General features: G+C 33.0%; 1 protein-coding gene across 2 annotated transcripts; it reads right to left on the bottom strand.

Moving 5' to 3' along the window:
* Positions 1–210: 210 nt before the first annotated feature.
* Positions 211–20,233, bottom strand: LOC145636042 (putative LRR receptor-like serine/threonine-protein kinase At1g07650). Of its 2 annotated transcripts, none has more exons than XM_081687477.1 (24): positions 19,896–20,233; positions 17,467–17,638; positions 15,089–15,160; positions 14,902–14,970; positions 14,754–14,825; positions 14,586–14,654; positions 14,403–14,474; positions 14,213–14,284; positions 14,057–14,128; positions 13,870–13,941; positions 13,639–13,710; positions 12,533–12,604; positions 10,208–10,273; positions 7,854–7,922; positions 7,725–7,760; positions 7,588–7,625; positions 6,888–7,258; positions 6,596–6,791; positions 5,801–5,941; positions 4,754–4,872; positions 4,404–4,614; positions 3,990–4,221; positions 1,403–1,553; positions 211–878 (listed from the first exon to the last, which is right to left on the bottom strand). In XM_081687477.1, exons 1-24 carry the CDS (start codon positions 19,996–19,998, stop codon positions 489–491), a joined length of 3,009 nt encoding a protein of 1,002 aa, XP_081543603.1. In that variant the 5' UTR covers positions 19,999–20,233; the 3' UTR covers positions 211–488. The 2 variants fall into 2 exon arrangements, with proteins under 2 accessions (XP_081543603.1, XP_081543602.1); XM_081687476.1 differs by having other exon boundaries at positions 14,586–14,657; positions 19,896–20,232.
* Between the last annotated feature and the right edge of the window lie 1,291 nt (positions 20,234–21,524).

Raw genomic sequence — 21,524 nt, 5'->3', positions numbered from 1 at the left:
CATAAAGGTCTAGCGCATGCAACTACATGAGCAAACATCTAATTTTAGAAAAGACACCCTTTGGCTATTGACAGCAGGAGTGTGAGTTGTTCATGGCTTGTGATGCCGACAAAGTGAGCCGAGCCAAGCAAAAGTAGGATCGACCAACAGAGAGTTTAGGGAGTCTCAGATTTTGGGAAGCAACATATAAAAGGTCTAACAACACAAGTATTAGTAGCAAGGCAATTTGAGTTGGGAAGTAAGTCTTTTGCTTATCACGACTCCCTTGAGAGCTTAAATTTGAAATTACAATGTTTAGTTGTTTATAAACTATTCATTATACTAGATTGACATAAACATATACTTGTAAAATAGATTCTACAAAAATTGGGTAAAGCATCTAAAACATGCAATGAGGATGTTAGATTCTAATGCATTCCCAAATTTTCAAGCTCAACCAAGGCCCCATCTTATGAACCCTTTTATGAAACTGATAGAATAATATAACCTTACGTTTGATCTCCTTCCATTACCGGGGGCTTAGCCTGACGAGTTGAAAAGAGAGATGAATGAGATGATGAACATCCTTTCCTTGCATCTGGAGAGCGAATTAGGCTTTGAGTCTCACTGTCTGGTGTCGTATCATGACACCTTTTAGATGCCTCATAAAACCAGTCATTGTTGCATAAACTAGGTGCCAAGGTCAGTTCTTTTACAAGCATTTTTCCTTCAAGCATGTTTAGTACTTCAGACATCACTGGCCTTACTGCAGGAGATGGATTAGTGCATAACAAAGCAACCTTAATCATTCTGAGTATTTCTTCCTTATTGTAGTCAGTTCCAAGTGTCGGATCCACTAGCTCCATCAAATCTCCGTTCTGTTGCTGTAGAGCAAAGGCCTGAATACAGAAGCAAGTTAAAGATCAGATTTAATGTATAAACAAAAACTGATCACAAGAAAGTTATTTTCCTCCCTATATAACCACATCCAAAATGGAAACATTGAATTGATAAAAAAAAATCAACAAAAACATAGAAAAAATACAGGATTTTCATTGAGAAATTCCCTTTGTTTTTAGCAGATTTTCACAGCAAATATGTCACAATATGGAAACATTGAATTGATAAAAACCAACAAATACACAGACAAAATACAGGATTTCTATGGTTTCAAAAAAAAAAAAATACAGGATTTCCATCAAGAAATCCCCTTTAATTTTAGCAGATTTTCACAGCAAAAATGTCACAATATGTGTAATACAACATTCTCATTTCTTTGTGTGTCAGCTGAAACTCAACTAGCTCAAGATATGGCGTGAGGCATGACCAATCAATTGTAAAACAAGCAATAAAGTAGGAGACAAAATATTGCTAAGTCTTTGGATAATAGAGCAAGAATATAACGGCTCAAATTATAACTTACCCAATCAAGAAGGCAAAAATAATTATCATCTGGTTTAAAATTTGTATTGTTTCTACCAGCAACTATTTCCAATGCCAAAACCCCAAAGCTGTAAACATCTGCTTTATAGGTCAAATAACCCCACAATGCATATTCAGGTGCCATATATCCTCTGCAAGAACAGGATAAGCAACTCAACTATTATTTTCACACTAAAAAACCAAATATAACCAGAACTTCACGCATGTTCAATTCCATGTTTGTAGACTCAAAATTATTTCCTCATAATGAAAAATATAAATAATACTATAGTAAAAGCAGATTAGACAATGAGTGGCATAAATAGAACAGAACCTTACAACGGAATAAAGCAATAAACTCATTTCTTAAGATGATTGAGCCTATTATAAATAACCGTTTCTATATAATAGAGTGGTTCAGCTATGAAAGTAATGTGTACATGCAATTATTCCCAAGAATGACATCATTGTTTCCTGATACTATACTTGCAAAACCAAAAATGATCTAAATTCCTGTCTACCCCTTTCAGCTAGCAAAATTTCAATGTTAGGTTCTAATCTAGTAATCTTCTTGCTTGATATGACAAGAAGCAAGCTACACCAGAAGGTAAGATGTAATAGAGAAATCTTCTACTTACTTTAGGGTTCGGCAATCACTTTAAAAGTGTGTTATTCTTTCTTTACCCCTGTCCATGTCTATTGTCATTATGTGACACTGTTGGGAGTTATGCATTAGACAGTTAGACACCCCAAATTAGAGATATGTCAACTTTTACTTTGCAAAATGTAGTATTTGACAAATGTTTCTAAAGATGATGATAAAAGTAATACAACAATAACTACTAAGCCATAGTCCCAAAATGATTTAGGGTCAATTAACATAAATTGTCATAAGAGCATCTTTAATGGTTGGCTAATATACTTATTAGCTTAATATGCCACATGAGATTCTCAAGCTATTTCCCTTTCAAGCTATAATGTGCTTCAATGGTTAGCAAGTTGCTTAAAATATATTTTAAATTATTGTTATATATTAATCTAGCATTTACTTCACTCTTTCAGTAAAATAAATAATAAATTTAATTCTTTTTTTTCCCAAGCTAATTAGCTTTGTAGAGCTAATTTGCTTACTTTGGCTAATATTATAAAACTGCTCCAATGGCCAAATAGTTGCTTAATTTTTAAAAAAAACTGCAAGCTAGTCAAAAATTTTCACCATTAGAATTGCTCTAAGAAACCCTTGAAAATAAAATATCAAAGTAATCTATTAAAGTTAAGAAAATTAAATAATAAATAAATAAAAACAGAAAGAAGAAAAATGACAATAATAACAACAAAGTCTTAGTTCCAAAATGATTTGGGGTTGGCTAACATCAACTTTCATAAGGAACCATAATATGTAGAGAAAGAGACATAACAAGATAATCAATTGAAATAGTTTGAAAAAAGGTGAGTAAATTGAGGGATATTAAGAAATATTTAAAGAAAACCTAGAACAAAATTTTAGAAAGTTTAAATAATGTGTTGAAAAAAAATAAAACATAAATAATGTTTTAAGAAAACTTTAGAAGAGGAATCACACATTTTGCAAAACTTGATTTGGGTAAAATAATTAAAGTAAAATTAAACAAAAGTATATATAATTATAACACATCTGTGGCTTGAATTTTCTCCGTCCACACTGCTTTATCCAACACCATATTTTCCTCAATCCCAAAGCACTCATATTACTTTCGATCACACTCTTCTAAGTTTTCTAAGGTCTTCACCTACCTCTCGCAATTCCAACACCTTGCAACTCTTCAAGCTTTCTTACCGAGGCCTCGCTTGGAGTCCTCCTTACATAGCCAAACCACCTTAAGTGATTCTCCCTCATCTTTCACTCAATCGTTGCAACCCCAACTTTCTTCCGAATTATCCCATTCCTTTATGCCCACACATCTATCACAACATACACATTTCCGCCACATTTACATTATGCACGTGACAATATTTAATAGCCCAACAATCTTTACTACCTTAAAAAATAGGCCTTAACGTTAATTTATCCTTTAATCTACGTTGTTCGGTTTTCATAAAAAAAATTCAATTTCGGTTCGGTTTGGATTAGAACAAATCTTATTCGGTTCAGTTTCGGTTCAAAATTTTCAAAACCGAATTACTTCAGTTCGGATTCGGTTTGGGTCAAAATCCAAACCGAACACTGAACTTTCAGCCCTAAGAATACAATAAATACAGGTCGCAAAACACAAGTTGAGTAAATACTAAAAACAGGTATTTACAAATAAAAGAGAGTAATACATAAAAAATAATGCTAACTACACCTCAAGTCATAAGCAAATTAGTATGAACAAGGATTATTTTCCAACAAGCGAGAAAAAAAAAATTATGCATCAAAGATTCAGTTTTATGAAGATCAAACTCCATTTTAAGTTTTAACACTCAAGTGTTGGCAAGTTTCATGAAGTATATGCTATACAAAAGAAAATGTAACCAGGGTAACAAACAATGAATGAATTAAGTATGTAAAATCCAACAAAGATAAAAGCCCTACAGCAGTAAAGTCATTACATCGATAATCTACTCACATTGTTCCAGCAACTCTAGTGCTTATGTGGGTGTGCTCTCCTTCATCAAGCTTAGCCAGTCCAAAGTCCGAGATCTTAGCATTCAGGCCTCCATCAAGCAATATATTGGTAGCTTTGATGTCTCTATGAACAATTTTTATAATTGATTCCTCATGCAGATAGGTTAAACCTCTTGCCACATCAATGCAAATTTTCTGTCTAGTAGGCCAGTTCAATTTCAAGTTACTTCTACCTGTAAATTAAAAATTAACTTACCACTAATTTTTTTTCCTGTAAACATAAGGATTACGGATTTTTTTTTTTTTTTTAAATAAAGGGAACAAAATGGACCATTCTTCTATTAACTATATCTGCTATTCCTTATTCAGAGCAAACGTATATTGTAAGGATTTATCAATCACAATTATCACTTACCAAACAGTGCACGTGCAAGGTTATTGTTCTCCAAATATTCATATATCAAGAATAACTGATTTCCCTCAACACAGCATCCATACAATCTTACAAGGTTTGGATGACGCAAACCAGAGATCATGCCGATTTCATTCACAAATTCTTGATTCCCCTGTTTTGATCTTGATGATAGTTGCTTCACGGCAATATGAGCACCATCTAACAGTATCCCCTATGCCATAAAGTGAACAATAAGTATACATATAGCTATATGATTCTATCATTTTTATGTTGTACGCCGTAAAGGCGTTGTGTCATTCAAACTTAAAGGATAAAGATCTTGCTAGTAGATTGATAACTATGGAGCCTACCAAGTATACTGAGCCAAATCCACCTTCTCCGATTTTACTATCAACACAGAAGTTGTTGGTGGCAGCTTTGATTTGTTTATAAGTAAATAACCCAGTCTGCAGATCAAGTCCTGCAAGAACTGTGTACAGTGAAAGAAGAGTTTAGCATTGAAGAAAACCAGTGGCACCATACAAGTAATAATCCATAATGTACAAAGAATTTCAGGATTTGCATAAACCATATTATCAAGAAAACCAAAAGATACATGCATACTATGATACTAAAATTATACTTCCTCCGTTCTTTTTTAGTCGACACCATTTGACATTTACACTATTCACCCACTACACTTTAACTCGGTTTTGTGACTTATGTATCCAATAAAACATAGTAATGTTGGATCTTGTTTGAATTGTCTCGGTGTATATTTTATTAATATCTACTTTTTATAATTCTACTATGTTGAAAATTAAAGATATTAACTGTTAAAAACATGCCTTGGCAAGCGTGAAAAAGTATATTTTAAAGTATCAATTTTGTCCACTTAACTAGCATTTTTACCTTCATCCATACTAGGAACCTTTTCTAATATTAATTTTTGTCCACTTCACTAAACTCCTAGTTGTCAAGAATAATAATCCATAATGTACACAGAATTTCAGGATTTGCATAAACCATATTATCAAGATTACCAAAAGATTTTTATTTTCTCTACATGCATACTATGATACTAGGATTATAAATTTTAAAGTATTAATGTTGTTTAACTAGCATGTTTACCTTCATCATACTAGGCACCTTTTCTAATATTGATATTTGTCCACTTCACTAAACTCCAAGTTGTCAAGCTGACCTTGAACTTTCATGCAAATCAATGGTTTGTATTTGCAGGTTATGTTTAGGGTACTTATGCAAGTTCATAATTGGTTATCCACTTATTCATTCCCGTAAAATTAGATACTGTGACAATCAAATCAATGGATAGGAAACCTGAAACTGCTTTTGATGATATGAACTTTAAGTATGAGGATAAAATATAATAATTTATGGTTCATGAAGTAGATTACCTTGTTCTCTTGATGCCTTGTCTCTCGAGCCATTTTTCCGCCAACAAATGAAAAGGCCAATAAGAGTGGTGCACACCATTAAAATTGCAACTCCACCTATAATCTTTATAATCTTTCGCCAATCAGGAGGAGGTTTGAACTCTAAAATGAAAAGGGAGTTTCTTTTAGTTTTCTGTGAGGTGATAGAAATAATTAAATACATACTTAAATAACTATATCGTCACAAATATATTTATCCTCCATTAAATTTGTGAGTATATATATTGTCAGTGACTTGGTTAATATTTTCAAGCCTCGATGTCAAAGTTTATTCCATTGATGCTTGTACTTTTGTAACACGTTCTTTCCTTTGGGACTAAGATAACAATGGAAGTTTTTAAATAGACCGGTTAGAATTGCAATTGAAGAAGTACACAAATGTTCTTAGATCAATAACAAAGCAACGAAAGTCATTTAGTTAAAATATAAGTCCTCATAGGCGTTTTAAAAAAAATGCCTTACAACCAAAGAACCAATATCAGATATGGAAATGCTGTCTATTATACAACAGTAGCTATTGGAGGCAAACAGGTCATTGGATTTAGGTTTCAGTCCATTCGATACAGATGGTTGTTCCTTTTGCTCCGTTTATGTCTTTTAGGTTGGATCTTACACGAATCTACTGACAATTGGCTTATTGGATAATCAATTTAATCACTATTTTTTAAAGCGAAAAAGAATATAGATAATACTATTGGTATGGATAAGAAGTAATAAAATGATTGAAACTAGAAAATGCAGCTACAGAATATTTACCAGACTTGACAGAAATCGCAGATACAAGTGGGCCATATGTTCCTCTTACAGGTATTCCTGTGCTCCCTTTTCCTGCATAATGAAAACGGATTTCTATAGAATCACTCACTGGTATATGCTGATATACCTTTTTTACAACCTTATTAGTCCCATTTGCTTCCTTTACTATGTTAAAATTCTTGTGAACAAGCTTATCCTACAAAAAAAGAAAATATAGATATTTCTTACTAAAAACAATCTATTCATGATCATTAATAATTCTGTTAACTTTGTTATGCTATGTAAAAGTTACCTGAATATATATATCAAATATCCTTCTTCCAAGACTGGAATAAGAATTGTTAGCAAAAACTATTTCACAGAAATGGAGAGTCACACTATAGTTCCCCTTTCCCAAGCAACTACCATAGTATGTTAGAGAGGTTGCTGACAACCGTGCTCTCATGTATAGATTTGAGTCCGTCATTCTTAACACTGGGTTGCCTTTTGCTATATAATTGCTAGGAACTTGTGAAAACCAAAATTCCCCGCTACTGCTAAATCCCCACTCTGCCCTTCTGGGAACGAACTTTGCAGCCCCGCCACGTTCATCATCTTCCTCATATGTAGTGTCTGCGATTGTGGTCTCTTTCCCACCACAGTTGATATGCATTGAATACCGAGCTTCATATAAGAAAATAATGTCAAAGAAAACAAACAGGAAGGGAAAAAAAGTTTTATTCATTTAATGCTTCTCAGTTCTCATTATATCAAGAGTTCAACACAAAGCATCCAATTAATGGAACATGCCAGGATGTTGATTCTGTTTACTTAAGTTCACTTTTTAATAAAAGAATGTGACAGAACCTGATAATAAATAAACAACAGGAACTAATTAATACATAATAAACAAAATATATATGTACAATGTCTGGGGGTATGATTGTGTGTGGATGGGAAGAGGAGGGGATTTATCATTACAGTGTCAGAAGAAAGTTGAAGATGTACTGCACCTTTACACTGGAAGCTCTTCAAGCAGACACCTGATTTCCTGCATACAGTTTTTACCCTTATTAAAGATGAGTTAGGATGTTATAGCACAAACGAGAGTAAAATCTGCCTGGAAAATAAAAGCAGTTGATGAACTTACAGGTTCTTTTCCCCAGAGAAGCTTCTGTATAAGTTTCTGAAGATGAGAATGCCAAACATTAAATAAGAGCAGAAGATTATATAAGAAACAGACAAATTTTGAAGGAAGTGAAATCTCACAGAATCTTACAAGGTCTCTTTATTGCAAGAGGAGGGTGCAGAACGTTCGTCAAAGTTGTTGTATGAAAGATCTATGTGGCTGAAACCACACATATTCAAAATATTAGAAACAAACATTTACAATACACAGAGATGCATCTTATTAAACAGATAAATTGGACATCCAATAGATTCCTACAAGAACATTTGTAACTATTTCACTGACGAAGAAAAAAAAAGTTCCACATGCATTTAAGCAGACTGCAGAAAGTACATGATCACAGGACAAGTTGTTCTCAAATAGTAAAGTTCACACAAATTTCATCACTGCATTAGCCCACATAGTAGCAAAAGTTATTCTCAGAAGAAGGTTTGTGCATTCTGTTTTGACCTTAGTCACCACAACATCTCCTTTGCCCTTCCAAAATCCCACTTGCACCAAGTACAAAAATCTACAAGAGAAATCCAGTATTATCCGTACACAGCAAACAGCCTCCTATAGTCCTACTGATATCACTTGTCATCTCAAGTGAAGAAAAAGATACAAGTAAATCTTACTATCAACCCAACAAAACAACTGCATATCTGGAGAACTATATTAAGTGTTTCTCTAGAGCATGTCATTGGTGTTGAATTGTTGATTCTGCCTCAAAGCCAAGGTCCACATAAACGTCCCTAGTTTAAGATAACCTCCAACTCTCCCGATAAATTTGTGAAACGAAAAGTCAAGAAAAGGGGGAACCTTGGTGGAGAAGATAGATAACCCAAAACTGTTACAATAAAAGGTCCTTGTTCAATTCCCATCCACCTCCTACAATAGTTGAAGTGGTAGTGCCTTGACAATAAAAGTGAGCTTGCCTATATCTCAATCCTGGGGATGCCTCCATGATTACAGAGCCCAACCATTATAAGCATAAAATTAGCAATCAAAAGCATATTGCAAAGTAGAGATTATATTATTGAGAAAAAGGGTGAAAAAATGGTTGCCCTCCTTTCCATATTTGATAATAGGACTTTATCTACTTTTTTTTTTCACTCTTGTATATGTTATTATCTCCTTATCCCTTAGAAAGATGGCATTGAAGCTTTAACTCTTTCTCATAATTTTTTTTTTCAAGTCTATTTAGGCAAATAGTTTACTAATCTCTTATACTTGTTATAATGATTAGGAAAACCTTTCGTAAGATTATCTAGGCTTTAGATTCAATTATGATGTTACAGGTAATGTATTAATCCTTAGGAGAACGATGTAATACTCTTTAGTGGTTAATTATTAATGAACGAGAATCTAAGCTTCCTACCACGTGTTTTCTTTCTTTAAAAATTGGGTAGAGTTAGACCTTATAGGCCAATATTGAAATTTTGTCATCATTCATCTTAATGCACCCAAACACAATATAGTCCCTCAAACTCGATCTTCTCATTGTCAGCCTTCCTAGACACACTAGTTCTCCATATAACCCTCGCTATCAACATATCGCTCTTGATGTGTTGTCACCAAGTAAGAGTATTCCTTGAAAAATTACATGTCTACTTTTTTCACTACAAACACACGAACTCTGTTCCGCTCAAGCAGGAATATGGGTCAATTCCAATCTAATCTCAATTTTCCCTAAATTAAATCTGATCCAGTCCAAAATTAGTTTACCGTAGTTTGGATCCAATGTAAAAAACAATATTTTTTTTCAAACCAAATGATCCATTTTTTAAATATTTTAATAAAGAAAATACAAATTATTAGAAATTGGCCTACATGACCCGCATCCAGCTTGTTGTGCTTTCTGTGTGATTAATTTCAAGTACTTTAAAACTAATTTAAACTTTTAATAAAATTTGATTTGTTTAGTTCATTTAGATCCAACTCCTTTCAATCTAATCTGATCTGAAAATCAAATTATTCAAAATTTTTAATCCGATACATCCTGATTAAAGTAAAATTTAATCCGAATTACTACTCGGTTTGGATTGCATTGGATTCCAGTTCTATCCGAATAGTGGACACTCTTACACTCAAGGCTAGCACCCTTGCCGAAAGATAGGCCAGAGTGCACTACAGTTTCCTGAGAACTTAATAACAAGGCTATCCCAAGCCAACATAAGGAAATTAACCAATCCCCAATAGTTATTTCACAATTCTAAGATATTAAGTAGGTATAACTTGGATTTGATTGTCATTGATTTGTGCATCATGCTTGTCTATATATATGCCAGCACACAATGCACATTAAATATTGACATTCAATATACTTGCAGATATATATACTTCTATTTAGAACCTTTATTTATTTATTTTTTACAACGGTCTATACAGAACTTTAGTGGATTAGAGAAGTTTAAGGTTTAGTAATTTAAGTACAATAAGAACTTAAGTCTAATATATCAAACCTGCTGTCCTCTTTACTTGTAATCCAACTTGGAACTGGTCCACTTAGCATATTGCTTGTTAAATACCTGAAAATTGGCAACAAGTAATTATTAGTAAAGTCATAAAGGCCCAAATCAATGGGGTGCAGTGGTGCAGACACAATTAATTACTACTAAGAAAAATACAATATAACTGTAACACCCCTAGGTGTAAAGGAGCCCACTAGTAGAAATTGTCCTCTTTGGGCCTAGCCCGCAAGGTTTTGCTTTGGTGTGGGAACGGCCCACCCAAAAGGCCTCTAATAGGTTGAGGTATCCACCACTATATAAAGATAGTTTCGTTCTCCTCAACTTCCGATGAGGGAGTAAAAGCCATCCCACATCGGAAGTTGAGGAGAACGAAACTATCTTTATATAGTGGTGGATACCTCAACCTATTAGAGGCCTTTTGGGTGGGCCGTTCCCACACCAAAGCAAAACCTTGCGGGCTAGCAAAGAGGACAATTTCTACTAGTGGGCTCCTTTACACCTAGGGGTTTATGACTTATGCTTATCATGACGCAAACTTTTTACAGGTGCCAATCAACTTTCAGAGATGTTTGCAGTACTTATAACCCAAGATCTTCATGATACTTATTACATAAACCAAGAATCAATATGGTTGTCATAGCTGAGGTCTTAGTCTCGTAGTTCCCCTCCCCTGTAATGTACTGATATTAGTCACACTAATAACACTAAATTAGAGAGAAAGATTTGGTCTTTAATTAATTTGATAATCTGATTTTTTGTGCATAAAGAGGGAAGCTTGAATATTGATTAACAATGGCAAAAAGATAGCAAATATATGGTTGATAGCTTGAGGCTATTACTCTCAATTAGTGAGTTTAGCTCACAACTCTCCACAATGGCTTGAGGCCATAACTCTCCAAAAGGTTTTCTCCAAAATTCTGCCTATCTCCCTAAAACCTCTCTTCCCTTTTTATATTTACATTCTACAACCCTAGGATGATTCTAGACTTAGTTTTTTTTTGTCTCATGTGCACAACTGCTTATTTCCCCTACATTTGATGACTACTAAGTACTAACATAATAGTCTACCCGTAATACCCTTTTCCAAAGACAGTTCATTACATCCCCTCCCCCAGACGAGCATTATAATGAGCTAGCATGATACGGATGATTCTAATGAGCTAAATGGGTAAGAAAATGTTTGATTGGACATTCTAAGATGAATTCAAAGTTAGAAAAAGAAGAAGAAGAAGACAAAATCTGCATTTAAATCATAAAATAAATAGATTGTACTGGTTTTTAGAGGCTAGTTTTCTCCAAACCAAAATTTGAGAGGTTAGATCTCTCTCAAGGTATTTCCATTCTCTAACAATATTCAACAAGATGATCTCTCTCCAGCAAGCTCTATCTATAGAGCTTATACACTACTTATTATCTTCTCCTAAAAACTACTAGAGAGTATATCTGTATCGCAACTTCCTAAACTGCCCTTCTCCTCATACCTATTTATAGCAAGCATATGCATTAACTTATGCCCAAAATGAAGAATTGAAGAGAAAGAAGCATATATAGACCAGTTGATAGCTCTTACTATGGTTTTTTAGTTGCACAATATGTCTTTAACATTATTTACAAACTCTCCTAAGACTAGCTTTTCTAATTTATAACTATGATAAAACATAGTCACGAAAGATCTTGTTAGAATCAACATGATGTATCTTTTCAGTATATCAAATTTTAAAAGTTTCGCTTTTAGTTAGAGATAATGATCGTTGAAATTGTGCTTTTGAAAACGTGACAAAAGCGTCAACTAGAACAGAACGAAGGAAGTACATGATTCTTCCAACAGCCTCCCAAACAAACAAATAGCCTAAAGAGCATAGCTTGTACATTAATCAAAAAATTATTTTCCGCAATATTAAGTTTTTTCTCTTTTGTTAACAAAAGTATGATTCTAGAAATACTCATATTATGAATAGATTAATTAAAGCAATGGTAATGCCTAGCCTTCTCACCTTTAGTAAGGGTTAGATGTGTGTGTGTGTGTGTGTGTGAGAGAGAGAGAGAGAGAAGCAATGTGGTGAACGTAGCATATGACAATCAATTTGAAGAAACCGATCCTCTAAAACCTTCCTCAAGTGAATTGAGCAAAACAGTCACAATTAGATATTTGCAGAACCGTCCTCTTGATAATAATCAGACTGTCATAGGGACATAAGCCAATAATCAAAAATGAAATTGAGACAGATGTTAACAAGAAAATGCATGCATCCTTCTGGTGGCTTAATTATGACATAGGATAATAGTATTAGAAATGCGTAAATTTGAATGGCTTACATATTTTGCAATTTATTTAAATATTGAAGCTCATTCGGAATAGATCCATTTAATTTGTTGAAGCTGAGATCCCTGTAAAATTGTATGATAGATATTAGCAGTTACTTCTAAAAAGGCCACATAAGCTAAGAATCTAGTCAGAATTCTGGATGCAGCATAATTGCTAAAATACTATTCTAAAGGGCAAATTCAAGTATAGATGAAATTGATTTCCTTATTCGCTTTATTTCTTTTGGTTGATGGAACTGGATAGGAGAAATTGAAGCAGCACATGCTGTAATACTAATGCTTACGTGACTGACTATAATTTATACTGAATAGAATTTCTATCAAAATAACAATCTTTAATATAAATAAAAACATGTACTTCATCACTTCTTCCTCACAAGAACTGAATTTCCAAAACAATGACACTAAACCTCAGTCCTTTCCCACCATTTCCACCAGCCACTGTGATTTAGGAGACAGACATTCTCCTTTCAGAAATACTCGCATCAAATTGCAGATGGTAGGGACTAGTAAGAATTACTATTCACACCAAATTTGACCCTATTTAAGATATAAAAGAAAAAATTGAATTTAAATCCAAAGATAAAATCTACAACACTCAAAATATTAAATAATTTTGAACCTGAGTAGGGGATGGAAGCAAGTTGAATGTAAAAGAGACTCCAACTCCAACCACTCTAAGTGGTGGTTGACTTATAACTTATAACTGTACACGGGTGATTTTCATAACATTCATGTAATCTCTTAACTTTGAAGAGGAATAGTAGTGTAGTGTTAATTATGACTGGATTACTAAATAAAAAAGAGCCCAATAACCAAACCATTGTTTAAATGTATAAATCAATATAAGTGTTTCAAGAGGAGGGGGAGGGGGTAGGGAAGGAAGAGGGAGGGGGCGGGGGCGGGGGGAATTGGGTCAAAGTTGGAGGATCCAAGGCAAAGTAGAGTAGTATTGAATAAATATGTGTCGGAATGGATGTTTATTGTTAGTCAGGATGTTTATTGTTATTCAGATCAGAGCTAAGATAAGCACAAATTGGTTAATCAAAAATAAATTTCTACATATTTGAAATGAAAATCATGAAGATGAGAGTTACAAAAGTTTCAAATTTGACATGGCTGCTATATAATGAGGAATAGGCCCATAAAGCTTGCAGCTCCTTAACATCCTAGGAAAGAAAAAAAATAAAAAATGTTAGTGACAAACAATTTAAAAAATTATAATGAAAAAAATTAATCAAGTAAATCAAGTAAAACATGGAGAATCAGCAGACATAGCTATATGCTACTTTTAAGAGTGATCTTAATAAAAGGAGAAAGTAACCCACAATCGCGTCAAGCCTTTCAGGTTCTCTAAAGATGGAAATTTGGAGCCTTCTCCATCCAAATCACTGATCCTTCTATACATGTCATGCACAAAATTGTCAGCATATTTTCACAAATCATCTAAATTAGTTTAAACATAACATCAGATTTCAGAGTTTTGGTTAACATGAATTTTTTACACTTGCTTACAATTCAATTAAGTTTGTCAGCTGTGATATACTGGATGGTATTGGTCCTTCAAACCCACTACCTTGAATCTGTCTGCATAAAATTAAATTCAGGTAAATTTAAAGATATCATCATACAGTCTGCACTCCCACAAGTATTGAAGCAGAAAAGACTTACAGCTTCTCTAGTTGTTTCCAATGATGAAAATAATTAGGTATTTGTCCGCTGAAATTGTTACTGCTTATCCTACTAATAACCAAGTGTGCAAATGATATAAGACATAAATAAGGGCAATGTTTCCCAATCTATAAAAACTGATTTTAAAAAAATTATAAATGAAATTCTAAACCAGTTAGGATATTCTTACAGTTGAATCAGATTTACTAGCTTATTCATCTCAGTTGGTAATTGTCCAGCAAGATTGTTGTCATTAAGCAGTCTAGCAACAAGCAACCAGAAAACTGTCAAATATACGCCATAAAAGTTGCAGAAGTAAAAATACCATGTAACAGTTTGGTTGCCAATATAAACAAAGTAACAAGATACCTACAAGTTTTGCAGGTTTACCAACTTCCCGAGCTCCGATGGAATAATTCCAGAAAACGAATTGCTCTCTAAGCTTCTGAGATTTAGTATTGTCAGTGTCACAGCATAAGTAGCAAATTCAAGACAATAATATAACTATCCCTGCAATATTTAAAGGATTTAACAGCCATACAGATAAGTGAGAGTTGTAATGTTCCCCAGAAACTTTGGAATCTGACCGGACAGTTGATTTGCCATAAGAGACCTGTAGACACTCTATAGTTATGATAATAAAAATCAAAGACAATCCATAAACAAATGAGAAGAAGGATGTTGCATACACTTTTTTCAACTTCATTGTAGCCCATTCTTCTGGTATCATACCACTGAGAAGGTTCCTTGACAAATCACTAAAAATTAGGAAAACAATAATGTTAGTGCTACTTTCCATATGACCAGCTATGAGAACCAAAATTATTATACAATAGAAAAACTGAAATGACTACTGAAGTAAAAGAGCTCTGTTACATTGTCTTGAGGTAGGGTAACTTCACTAATGATTTCGGAAGGGTACCAGAAAGACTTTGACCCTTAATGGACCTGTTCAAAGAAAAACACTTGATAAGCCAAGTGTTGGAGACTTGAGTGCAATAGAGCTGATATATCTATTTCAAGATCCATAGAAATGGAACCAGAGCCTCTAGAGGATCAGTAAATAAAGTGTTAAACATGTTAATGAATTTTAATTACTATATGTACACAATTTACTAAAACAAAGATTTGCGTCAAAGCAATAAAATATTTAGAAAGAAGAGGACAGAGTAGTGGACAGACTTATACTATAGATTGAGGAGCTTTCATACTCCATAGTTTAATGTATAAATATGAGGCATTGCCTAATGAAAAGGCTATATACACTTTATATTCTCTATATCTTCCTCTAAGAATTTCCCTTTCCTTTATTTTTATAACACATTATCATCACCATTACAAATATTATCAAAGGACTCAAAGGAAACCGTGATCAAACAACCAAAGACCAACAAATAATACTACCATTAAAATATTGTCAAATCTTGCAATGCTTTAATGTGTGGCCCTTGATATTACCTGAAAAAATTACTTTTCAACAGTGTAAGGTGCTGAAATACACCTAGATGATAGATGCTAAAGGGCTTGGAGAAACAAGCAAAAAGGGTAATGAATCAATACCTCAAGATAATAAGGCTAAATCCATGTAATATTTATCCATCACCTCCATGAAAAGCTAAAATTATATACTCCCTCCGTTTTTTTAATGCACCATTTGGTATGGACACAAGATTTAAGAAAAAGAGTAAGAAGGGGAGAATGTCCAATTTGCTGATGTGAGACAAACAAACATATGAGAAAGAGAAAAAGGTGCATGTGAACAATGGTAGTTAGGAAATTTATTTGTAAACAAAAGCAAAAGGTGAATAAAGTACATTAAAAAAGAAAATAGTGTAAATAACATGCAACTTCTCAATAAGGAAAATGTTTAAATAAAAAAAAGAGGAAATTTTGTCAAAAACCATCAAGTAAATTCACTTTTTTGCGAAAAACTACCCAATAACAAAATGTGGTAAATAACCACCAAAATTAAAAAAAAAAATTGCTGTAAAATGCCACCTCTAGCCTGAAAATGGAGGGAAATTTTGTTGTAAAAAACCACCATTTTCCAGCTAAAAGTGGTATTTTACAACAAATTTTTTAATTTGGGTGACTTATTACCACATTTTTTTTTATTGAGTGGTTTTTCACAAAAAACTGGATTTGTTGGACGGTTTCTGACATAATTTCCAAAAAAATATTAAATAAAATACAGAGAAAGTATTTAATTATAAAAGACTTACAAATCCTTTAGAGTAGTCTAAAGGAAAGGTATGACCACCACAACAATACTCCAAATTAGATGTCCATCTTGAATTCCAAATTTAACTCAAATATTCTACAACTTCTAAAGCCAACTTTTATACTCCATGCTCATCTAAAACTCACCTATACCTTCCAATCCATCTAAAAGCTCAATCCTATAAAGCGATTACTTCTTTTTCATTTTACTAGAATCTCTAACATACCTCTCATTAACAATCTTTGAGATTCTCTACATATTGAGAACCCACAATTCTACAATCTAAGCTGATTCCATCATTTATTGACCATAACTATTTTAGGAGGCCTTAAGATAAGATTCCAACAAATATAGGATTGCATGATCATTAACTTAATACATTCTCCATATTTTAAAACTTGTAAAATTTCAGTATTCACAATATTTACATATTTTGATGCTATACTTTGATTATATATGGATATATGGTGATTTATATACAAAATTTGTAGTCATGTGATATATTATTAAATTTACCCCAATATATGCTATTAGATCATCAACAATTTAACATCTTTACTTTATTGAGAATTAAATAAATTTATGGTTGAAAGTATATATTGGCAAGCTTGAATATGTAAGTGATGCAAGTTTAGTAGGTAATCTAGTGTCAAATCAGTTTGACTTCCAACAATTTGAAATGTCCGCATAGACAGGCCTGTAACAAATCTTCCAGTACTTTGCCACTTGATGAGTTGTTTAAAATTACATTACATATTAGATCTACAACCCATTGATAGCTCCAAGAATTCTTTCTAGTATATGCCGAGAAAAAGTGAATTAAAGATCAATGATATCCTTGTGGAAAAAAAAAAAGGATTTAAGAACATCAGAAACTGTAGTCCTTTGAACACCTACCATTTTCCAAATAAGAGAAATCTAACCAGATTACATATCACATTAGATTAGTTCATCACTACCTTTCTGCTATATTCTGTAGATACATGGATGAATATTAATAACAATTATCTGATTCTAAATGAGAGAAACTCACAAATTTTTCAAATGCCATCTGCCACCAAAACAATCGCAAGTCACTTGATTAACATAAGTTTGTTTAGCTGGGTCCCCTTCAGAAAACCAACTTGTGTGATTACTGCAAGGATCTTCGCTGAAATTCCAATCCTTTTTCCCCAATTCCTTGGCTATCTCACGAAGTGCATCCACTGCATAACAATTACTTCACTGTATTAATCACATGCAAAAGAGAGAAAATCACTACAATACCATTAAACTAACATCTTTACAAATCATCTACAAAGAATTAGGCATAAATGAAATAATCAATGATCACATTACAAAATTATTATCCATTGTTCACTACAGCATATTAATTGAAAAAAATATATCTAAAAGAAAAGGAAGAGAATAGTCATGAAAACTGCACATACTTCATTTCATCAAATTTGAAAAGCAGAATATACCAATCCTACCATAAGCTATCTCACTAGTCTCTAAAAGTCAAATTCATTACTCAATCTTCATTGTGGCATCTTGTATATCCAAAACCAACATATCCACACATCTCGAACCAAAAGAAATAATTGCAATCAATCTTATAGAATTGTTACTTTCTTCAAGTGCTCATACTATATTTGAACCCATACTTAAATTTTCCTTTATGGCAATTTTCTGCCTCTTGTTAACATAATTATGGTTACTTATTTCTTATGAAATAGGACAATCGGGTATTGAGTTTGATTTGTAAGATAATGCAAGTTGTAAGGGAGAAAGCAATTAATATACACAAAGTAAAACACAACGAACCTATAAAGGTTCACTTAACATGAGTTATGTCCACTTTCGGGGATTGGAGCTTATATTACTATTCAATTAATGACGTATTACTATGGAACAATTCTCAAGGTAATGAGAAAACTGGTGTTCTTGGTGAGAAAAGTTTTACATCTATGTCTTACTTGTGTAAATATATACACAGTATATATATAGTGCTTAGATATAGGAACAATTGAATGGCAAAGATAAGTGCTCTTTGTAATAAATAAGCTGGAAATAGGGTTGGTTTTTCAGATCTTATGAACCTACCCACGGGTTGGTTTGAGCAAACCTCTTCAAAGAGAACAATTCATTTGGGCTCCTCCATCTTAGCACACCTGCCATAGGTTGACGCAAACTTTCTCACATAAGGCCTCACATAAACCTCTCCATAATACAGTCATAACTTTCTCCTCTTCTTAAAATCCGTGTCCCAACCCCATGTTGCAATATTTGTGGAACAGAGGAAGTATTGAGTTAAGACAAGCTTTCACCACCAATTAAAATCAACTCAACATCATTTCCAGATTGTGAGATATGATCATTTACAGTCAACCCTTTGCTATTCTTTATAAAGCCAAACACCATATAACCAAACATGCATCAAAGTGGAGCATTCAAGACACACATAACATTATCCACTCCCAAAATAAACAACTCTAACAATGGGTTAAATCATGGGTGCAGTCACTTTACGGGCAATGCAGGAGGATTTCTGCTAGTACAGCTAATATATCAATCGTGGTAAGCTCAAATTCCTTTACAATGTCGTTGTGATGTGGTAATGCGACCGAACTCTGGCGCTTACATGTTAAGGATATACTTCCCCATCTCCATAATTTAGTTGACATGTTTAGATATCTTGACACTATTCACAAACTTTATTTTTACTAGTGTTCATATTTTATGTGATTCATAAGTTATGAATCCTTATAATCAAACATAATCATGTGAAATCGTGTTTGAATTGTCTCAATGTATATTTCATTTATATCAATTATTTATATTTTAATGATGTTGACAATTAGGGATATCAGTTACTTCCTCCGTTCTTTTTTAGTTGACACAGTTTGACTTTTACACTATTCACCCACTAGACTTTGACTCGGTTTTGTGACTTATATATCAATAAAACATAGTCATGTGGGATCTTGTTTGAATCGTCTCGGTTTATATTTTATTAATATCTACTTTTTTATAATTTTACTATGTTGACAATTGGAGATATTAACCGTTAAAAACATGCGTTGGCAAGCGTGAAAAGTGAAACGTGTCAACTAAAAAAGAACGGAGGAAGTATTAAACTTGTACATTAACAAACGTATAAGACCAATAATAGCTAGTGATAGTGATAAGTGATAATCAAGTGTTTTAGCTACTATTACTCCAATAATAAGCAACCTTTAATGCTTCTACTAAGCTTTCATCAATACACTTCAAGTATGTATATACCAACAATTAATAATAACGTTCTTAAATTAATACTTCGTAAACACTTATAAACAATTTTCATTGACACAAAACATCAAACACTTGGTAGGCATAAGGTAAGCAAAAACCAATATCAGATTATCAACCACTCCAATTAAAAAAAATGAAAAATATTAACCTATTTCATGAATTATAAAAAGGGTAAACGTTAAATACCTTCTTTGGTTGCCGTTCGTTGACAATGATCACCACTTAACCCAAACTGAGGAAGCAAAACCCAGAAAATAACCAGAAGAATTGTATCAAAAGAAGTTGCCATTTTCTTCCAAATTTAGTGCCCAAATTATTCCAGAAAGAACTGTGTTCTTTCCAAGTTCCGAAATGATGGGTGAAAATGGATAGAAAAAGGGTTGCATTATTGATAGCGAAGAAGATTGAGCATTTAGAAATGGGTGGTTGTTTTCGCACATTAATTTCAAAATGAAATTAATTATTGAAAATGATAGCTTAAGATATGCTAAGTTCATTTTTTCTCATTCAATGGAGTCCCATCAATTTCCGACCATCTTCCAAGTTGATGGAATTCAACTTTGTACAGCTTGTTTGCTTTTGGACTGATTGGGAAAAAACAGATACCCAAACTACAAATTTATATAGTGCTCTACTATTCTTAAAGTCTGAGGGTCTGTTCTGATTCATTGAACCAATCTGAACTTATTGGAGTTGAACTGAACTTATTAGAGTTGAACTGAACTGAACTGAAATGAACTGAACTTATTGGAGCTGAACTGAACTGAACTTATTGGAGCTGAACTGAACTGAACTGAACTGAACTTATTGGAGCTGAACTGAACTGAACTGAACTTATTAAGGATTTATAACTAAGAAGAGTTGAATTGAACTGAACTTATTGGAGCTGAACTGAACTGAACTTATTGGAGCTGAACTGAACTGAACTGAACTGAACTGAAAATAAGCTGATCAGAACAGGCCCTGACTCTTGAGTTGACTAGAACAATTTACTTTGGATAATGGTATCAGTTTTACTTTTATTTGCTTATTATTTATATTATACAGTATTTCGTAACTTTATTTTAAGTTTTACAGTATTATTGGGAAAATCTAAGCATTAACAGTTTAACACGGTACTATTGACTATTAAAATGTGCTATCTCCTTTTGGAAGTTACACGTTGTAACTTTTTTTTTTTTAAGGCACACGTTGTAACCTTTTTAACTTTAATTAGCGTATCAATAGTGACTTTGTCATTAATGGTAGCCGTTGGTAGGGCCCACTTTGCACATATTGATACTCCCTCCGTTTTTTTAAGTGCCCCGCACCCTTGGGCACATAGTTTTAGGTAAATATATAAAATAATAGGTGAGTGGCTATGATTAAGAATAAAATATTTGAAAAAGTAAGTGAGAGAAATATTTATGGGGACCACTAAAAATAATGTGAGTAGGGAGAAATATTATAAAAATGATGGTGGGGCTAAAAGGAAGAGAGAGAAATAATAAATAATGTGAGTGGGTTTCCAAATATGGTATGAGGCATTTATAAAAAAAACGGTTGTTTTTAGTAATTGGGGCACTTAAAAAAACGGAGGGAGCATATATATTTCTCGATTTACGTGTTGGCAATTGTTATGTTAAAGGTTTTAGGAATCATTTTGGGACTAAAGTTTCCAAATTGAACTTGGATTTGACCAAATAAAATGTCAAATCTCTGTTGAATGTATCAAGAAATATCTTGATTTGTGTGTTATTATTATTTTAACTGAGGAAATTGATTGGATAAAGTTTTAAGGGTCATTTTAGTCATTTAGGATCAAAATTGAGATTG

This window comes from Chenopodium album, chromosome 6 (genome assembly GCF_948465745.1).
Source record: "Chenopodium album chromosome 6, dcCheAlbu1.1, whole genome shotgun sequence".
Lineage (NCBI taxonomy): Eukaryota > Viridiplantae > Streptophyta > Magnoliopsida > Caryophyllales > Amaranthaceae > Chenopodium > Chenopodium album.
This window is presented reverse-complemented; position numbering and strand designations above follow the sequence as displayed.